Consider the following 7,367-nt stretch of genomic DNA (forward strand, 5'->3'; position numbering starts at 1 on the left):
TTTTTTTTTTTTTTGAGAAGGGTTCTCACTGCGTTGGTCAATCTGTCCTCAGTTTCCTGAGCTCAAGTGACACCCTTGAGTGTAAGCCTCCGCAGTAGTTGAGACTTCAGGAAGGGACACATCACCCTGTGCCCACCTCAAAAATTTTATGAAACTGAAGTGTGAACTGGGCATGCCTGTAATGTCAGAATTCAGGAGGCTGAAGCAGGAGCATCACAAATTCCTTCTATTTCTAGGCCACCCTGGGCTATAGTAAGTTCTTCACAAGCCTGAGCTACAGTGAGACCCGGTTTCAAACATTTCAGGACAAAACTAAACAATTAAAATTTTAACAAGGCCTAGGGAGGTAGCTCAGGGCCTCAAAAAAAAAAAAAAAAAAAAAGTGGTTTAATGAGGCCAGGGGTGTAGCTCAGTGGTAGGCTGCCTGCCTAGCATCATGAGGCCCTAAGTTCAATTTCTTGTACTACAAAAATAAGTAACTGTGGTTTAGACTATGTGCTGCTGAAGTGGGCACATAAATAACTATGGTTTAATGAGAATTGGGCGTGACTATTTCCTGCTGTAGTGGAGCAATGTCTTGCAGGCTTCACCCTCCGTGGGACTCATTTGTCTTTCTGACTCTTTGCAGGTGCCCAAGGGGGCTCAGTGGCCCACACACTCCTGGAAGATGGGACATTCAGGGTTAGAGTGGTGACCCGGAACCCTGGGCAGAAGGCAGCCAAGGAGCTGAGGCTGCAAGGCGCAGAAGTAGTGCAGGGAGACCAGGATGACGAAGCCAGCATGGAGCGGGCCCTGACTGGAGCTCATGCTGCTTTCATTGTGACCAACTACTGGGAGAACTGTAGCCAGGAGCAAGAGGTCAAGCAGGTAAGAGCAGGTATGAAGGGTTGGGAAGGGAGGCCATGTTTGGGAGCACTAGTTTTGGAGCATGCCTATAATCTCAGCTACTGGGGAGGCTGAGGCAGGAGGATCACAAGTTCAAAGCTAGCCTGGGTAATTTAGCAAGACTCTTGTCTCAGAAAAAAAAAGCTGGGTGTGGTGGCGCACACCTGTAATCCCAGCACTCGGGAGGCTGAAGCAGGAGGATCCCTGTGAGTTCAAAGCCAGTCTAGACTACAAAGTGAATTCAAGGCCAGCCTGAACAGCGTAGTGAAACCCTGCCTCAAAAAGACAAAAATAAATAAATACATTAAATAAAATAAAGAGTTGGAAGATGGAGCTTAGTGCTCCTTGGGCCCAATCTCTAGTACTACCACAACCACCAAAAAAAGAACAGCTCCATCTTGCCACAGAGGGCTGAGCACTGTGACCCTTCCACTCTTCCACGTGCCCCTGTGGGTCGTGGTGGGGGACCAATTCTTAAGCACGTGAACTCTCAGGTGACAGACCACATGTAAGCCATAGCACACAGAGTGGACAAAAACCACTTCTTTTACTGAAGCCGATCTCATCTCTAATTCTGCAGAACCTCTGTGAGCTGCTTTAGGGCTACTATAATGAACGAACATAATCCAGATGGTTTAAAATCCACAGAAACTGATTTTCTCATGGTTCTGGAAGCTAGAAGTCCAAACTCAAGCTGTGAGCAAGGTCACACTTTTCCAAAGCCTCCAGGAGAAAATCCTTTCTCACATCTCCTACCTGCTAGTGGCTCCAGTCATTCCTTGGCTTATGGCTGTATTACTCCAATTTCTGTGGCTTTGTCTTCAGATGGCCTCCTCCTTATGTCTTTTACTCTTTTTTCTCTTATAAGGATGCTTGTTATTGGATTTAGAGCTTACTTCATTTATCTTGGATAATATATCTAAAAATCCGTAATAATAGCTGCAAAGACCTTTTCTCCAAATCAGGTCAGAGTCATGTGTTCAGGGATGAGGACATGGACATATCTTAAGAGGTACTATCCAACCTCTTACACAATGAAGCAGATATTATTTGCTTGGGTGTCTTTTTTTCCCCTCTGGTCCTGGGCATTGAATCCAAAGCGTCATGTTTGCTAGACAAATGCTCTACCACTGAGATGCATCCCCAGCCCTTTTGTTGTTTTTGAGGTGGTCTCATGTAGTTCAGGCTGACGTTGAACTCAAGCTGATCCTTCTGCCTCAGCCTTTTGAATGTTGGGATAACAGCACACTCACCCCTTTCTTCAATTTATTTATGTTTGCTTCTTTGTTTATTTTTTGAGACCTTGCTATATAGTTCAGGCTGGCTTGAATTCACTATGTAGCCCAGGCTGGCCTCAAACTTGTGGCAATCCTGCGTTAGCCTACCAAGTGCTGGATTATAGGTGTGCACCACCATGCCCGGTGCAATTCTATATTGAGACAAGGTTTTGATAAGTTGCTCAGACTGATACTTGTGATCTTCATGCCTCAGTCTCCCTAATAGCTATGATTATAGGCCCATGCTATCATGCCTGGCTTATTATTTGCATTTAACTGATGAGGTCAGAATAGTTATAACACACATCCTGGATCATGCAGCCTGTGTACTTCATTGCCAACCTGTAGCACCTCCGTAGTGCAGCCATAGCACTTTCTTCTCCAGGGAAGTTGGTGGAGCTCCACGGACAAGACCCAGGCCAGCAAGAATGGGATGTGGATATCAGATGGTTCTCTGTGAAGCCCTCTCCCAGGCAGCACACCTGTCCACATTTTCTTGGTGCACAGGGTGGGCTGCAGTGGAGAATAAGCAAATATTCTAGAAAGGTGACCTTAGAGCCTGCTGGTAGAAGCCTCATAGTTCTGAGTTGAAGGAGATGGTGTGATGTGTATCATTCTGGACGAGCAAGTTTCTTTCTGGGGAGATGGGCCTTGGTCTTAGCCTCACAGATGTGACAGCTCTGGGATTACAGCATCAGTGGCGGGTATGGTTGGGGACTCACATCCTTCCTCTTAGCCTTGCAGTCTCTCCTCTGCCCACCAGGGAAAGCTGCTGGCTGATCTGGCCAAGCGCCTGGGCCTCCACTACGTGGTCTACAGTGGCTTGGAGAACATTAAGAAGCTGACGGCCGGGAAGCTGGCAGCTGGCCACTTTGATGGCAAAGGGGAAGTGGAGGAGTATTTCCGAGACATCGGTGTTCCCATGACCAGTGTGCGGCTGCCTTGCTATTTTGAGAACCTCCTCTCTTACTTTCTGCCCCAGAGAGCCCCAGATGGAAAGAGCTACTTGCTGAGTGAGTGCCCTTCCCCATGTACAGTGAGGAGAGTTTTCACCCTGTGAAGCTACGGGTGTAATAGAAGAGCAGGTTTGTCAGGTGGTTCTGGGCCCAAGCTCTGGTTCCCTCACATCACGCCTGAGACTGAGCCTTGACTGATGTCCACAGGGGCAACAAGAAAATGTATGGCAGTGATGATGGTGTGATGCTTTGCCCATCGGACAGCTTTTACAGAGAGAGGAACATGGTTATTATTACTTTTTCTTCAAAGATAAGAAGAAGGGCTGGGCATATAGTTCAGTTGGTAGAGTTGAGCAAGGACCCTGGGTTGTATCCCTAGCACCCCACCTCCAAAAAAAAAAAAAATTGTAGATGATGGAGTTTTGTAGATTTCACAAAGTAGGGAAGCTGGCTCTTCTCAGAGTCTGCTGGCTAATACAGAAACAGGTTAGGTACACTGGCCCCAATTTGGAAGGAAGCCTCAGTCACCATGTGTCCTGCCAGTCAGTGAGTGGACAAGAGCAGGACACGTGAGAGCCAGAGAGGAAGAGGCTGGTGCCTGATGGCTACTGCTTGCCCTCTGAGTCAACATCACTGACTCACCTGAAGGATAAAGCACTGCCAGAGCCCAGGGGGTCCTGTCCACTTGCAAGTGGAGTACAGTGTTAGGAACAGTCCACTGACAACACCCTTTGTATTATGCAGGGCTGTTGTCAGGAATACTTTGCATTCTATTTCTGAAATATTTGCATTCTGTTTCTGAATTGGGCTCTGTCTTACTTCTGTCATTGATGAGACAAAATACCTGACACCCGAAGTTAAAGGAAGAAAGGTTTATTTCAGGTCACAGTTTGTAGAGATTTCAGTCCACAGTTGGCTGGCTCCACGGCAGGGTGGCTTGGCAGAGGGGCATAGCAGAGAAACACTTCATGGCGGGCAGAAGGCAGCAAGGTAGCCAGTGACCACAGCAGCCCTCTTTCTGTCCCGTATATTCTATCTAGCTTACTTGGCCTTAGGTAGCACTTACACCCAGGTTGGGGTACTCGTAATCCTAGCATTGAACCATGAATCAGTCCCAACATCACATCCTTAATCCCAGCATCAGACACTCTAGATCCAGCCATCTCTTAAAATCCCACCTGTAACTGCATGAGGCTTTGGGGGGACATCTAGACACAAGCCATGACAGGCTCCATCCCCTCTGGCTCCGTGGATGATCTGAACAGACAGTTGGGTAACTCCTTTTTCTGGGTGAAGAAGATAGCACGACCCACCCACTCCTGACTCCATACCTGGACACTGACCTATGTGGTCAGCTCCAGACACCCTGAGGAGGCTGTGTCTGCGAGCACATCTCTCTGCCCTGCAGACTTGCCCATGGGTGATATCCCCATGGATGGCATGGCTGTGAGCGACCTGGGTCCTGTGGTGCTCAGCCTGCTGAGGATGCCAGAAGAGTACGTGGGGCAGAACATTGGGCTCAGTACCTGCCGGCACACTGCAGAGGAGTATGCTGCGCTGCTCACCAGGCACACTGGCAAGACTGTGCACCACACCAAGGTGGGCTTATGCTTCTGGGGATGGCGTGGGGGTGTTGTCCCAGTTGCTACAAAGGAACAGCTTCTAGCTTCTCTCAAAGGGGCCTTTTGGGATTGTAGGGAAGGAGTTTCTAGAGCTGCCCATCTCTCTGAACAGTGTAAATCTAAATTAACTGTCATTGTTAACATTCATGTCGCGCTGTTCCTAAGACCTTAGTATGGCCAGAGTGAAATTGTTGGGTTAGACATTTTACCAAGGAGACTTAAAGGTTTCCAGGAAGAATGACTATAGGAGCCAAGACAGGGAAGTTTGAAAAGGCAGGGCCGCTGCAGGATGCATGTTGAAGAAAGACCAGACCCATTTCCTCTTGGCCTGGCTGGGTGGCCAAGAACCCCCACCCTTCCTCTCTCTGATGACAATGAAGTTTCCTGGCCAGATCCCTGGATGTTGGTTTCTAATGTTGTCTTACTCATTAAAATCTGGGGACTGGCATGGTGGTGCATATCTGTAATCCCAGCAATCAGGAGGCTGAGGCAGGAGGTTTGCTATGAGTTCAAGGCCAGCCTGAACTACATAGCAAGACCCTGTCTCAAAACAACACAAAGAAAACCTGGTGACACTGAGTTGAGACAAGCCACACACAGAACTCCTACACAGATGCAAACAGTAGCAGGAGGAAAAAGGAAAGTGGGAAGGGAGTCAGGCTCATGGACTCTGATCCTGGCTCCAGCCCAGTCCTTAAGGCCATCAAGGTGTAAACTTGAGCCTGTTCCCTGACCCCTCCCTGCTTCCATTTTGTCACTTGTAAAGTGGGTGTTAACAGTAGCCATCTCCTTGATAAGTGACCTTAGTTTTTTTAGTGCAGTGCCTGCAAAACACACCAAGTAGCCAGTGTTACTTTAAAAAAACACCTGGGTCAAGTCATGGATAATGTTTTTTTTTTTTTTTTAAATCTAGTACTAGAGATGAACTCGGCCTTTGCACTGAGTTGCATCTGAGTTATTTTTTTGTTCAGACCAAGTTCTTGCTGAGTCACCAGGACTAGGTTTGAACTTTGTGATTCTTTTTTTTTATTTTTTATTTATTTATTTATTTATTTTTTTTGTGATTCTTTTTTTTTGAGACAGGATCTTGCTATGTAGTTCAGGCTGGCCTTGAATTCACTACGTAGCCCAGGCTGGCCTCAAATTCACTGCAGTCCTCCTGTCTCAGCCTCCCAAGTGCTAGGATTGATTCTTCTGCCATAGCCTCCCAAAGGGTTGTGAAGGATTCAAAGAGCTAAGGAGTTAAGATTTAGTTCAGCTCAACATAGAGGTGCACACCTTTAACCCCAGCTCTCGGGGAGGCTGAGGCAGGAGGATCATGAATTACAGTCCTATGTGGGCAATTTAATGACTTAGTGATACCCTGTCTAAAAATTTAAAGGGAGGGGGGCTAGGGAAGTAGCTCAGTGTGAAGGCCCTAGGTTAAATCCTCGGTAAGCCACCCCCGTAAAAGGGACATAGTTTGGGTGAGCAAAGGAACAGTTTTGACTCATGAGCAAAAGAAGTGATGTTGTACATTTCTCCTTTAGAAGGCACTGAGACATTTTTCTTTTTCTTTTTTTTTGTCATCTTTTTGAGACAGGGTCTCCTTGTGTGGTTCAGGCTGACCTTGAGCTCACTTTGTAGCCCAGGCTGGTCTTGAACTCATAACGATCCTCCTGCCTCAGCCTCCTAAGTGCTGGGATGACAGTTGTGCGTCACCACACCTGTCATCTGAGACATTTTTCATCTTATGATACTGAAAGTATAGTCTTTAGACTGACTAAAGTTATCAGGTAGCTCTTGAGAACAGTGGTTTCCAAACTCTCTTCTTGCCAGGAGTGGTGGCACACGTAATCCTTGCACTTGGAAGGCTGAGACAGGAGGATCACTGTGAGCTTGAGGCCAGCCTATGTAGCTTAGGCTACATAGTGAGTTCAAGGCCAGTCTAAACTACATAGTAAGAACCCGTCTCAAAAAAATACAAACAAGGGGCAGGGGATACAGCTCAGTGGCTTAAGCGCCTGCCTGACAAGTCCAAGGTCCTGAGTTCAATTCCTGGTACCAAAAAAACCCCAAACAAACAAACTTTTCAAATGACGTTATAGTAAGGACTTCGGTCACCAATCCAGAGGCCAATAGTGGCTCTGGGGGAAGCGTGTGGGGAGACTGAAGCCCCCCTGCTTCTCCGCACTGCCTTTCCGGCATGCTGGAGGAAGCCAGATGTGTTGGACTCCCTCTGGTTTCAGATAACTCCTGAGGACTATGAGAAGCTTGGTTTCCCCGGAGCCTGCGACCTGGCTAACATGTTCCGTTTCTACGCCCTGAAACCTGACCGTAACATTGAGCTGACCCTGCGTCTCAACCCCAAGGCCCGCACACTGGAGCAGTGGCTGGAGCAGCACAAAGGGGACTTCACCCAGCTCTGACCTCCACTTTACAGCCCGAGCCAGGGGACAGGAGACCCAGATGCACAATCATCCTTTCTTGTGTACAAAAATTGTTTTTTCAAATAAAGCCATTGTTCTCCCAGATGACTTCCAAAAGAAAAGGGCTCTGTTTCTGTGGGATAGGGTAGCCGCTTCTGGGACACCAACAGTATGAAAATTCTAGAAGGACCGAAGGGCTGAGGTGGGTGCTCAGCCTCC

At 47.7% G+C, this 7,367-nt stretch overlaps 1 protein-coding gene across 1 annotated transcript; it reads left to right on the forward strand.

Annotated features, from left to right (window-relative positions):
* Window positions 1-628: 628 nt before the first annotated feature.
* On the forward strand, window positions 629-7,256 carry Nmral1 (NmrA-like family domain containing 1; the record flags this gene model as incomplete). Its single annotated transcript, XM_005391852.2, is given in 4 exon segments — window positions 629-867; window positions 2,926-3,175; window positions 4,527-4,717; window positions 6,969-7,256. Coding segments are annotated over 4 exon segments (860 nt in total), but the record flags the coding sequence as incomplete, so codon positions are not given.
* Window positions 7,257-7,367: the final 111 nt, after the last annotated feature.

The sequence above is a fragment of the Chinchilla lanigera genome, unplaced genomic scaffold (genome assembly GCF_000276665.1).
Source record: "Chinchilla lanigera isolate Chin_1 unplaced genomic scaffold, ChiLan1.0 scaffold00041, whole genome shotgun sequence".
Classification (NCBI taxonomy): Eukaryota; Metazoa; Chordata; class Mammalia; order Rodentia; family Chinchillidae; genus Chinchilla; species Chinchilla lanigera.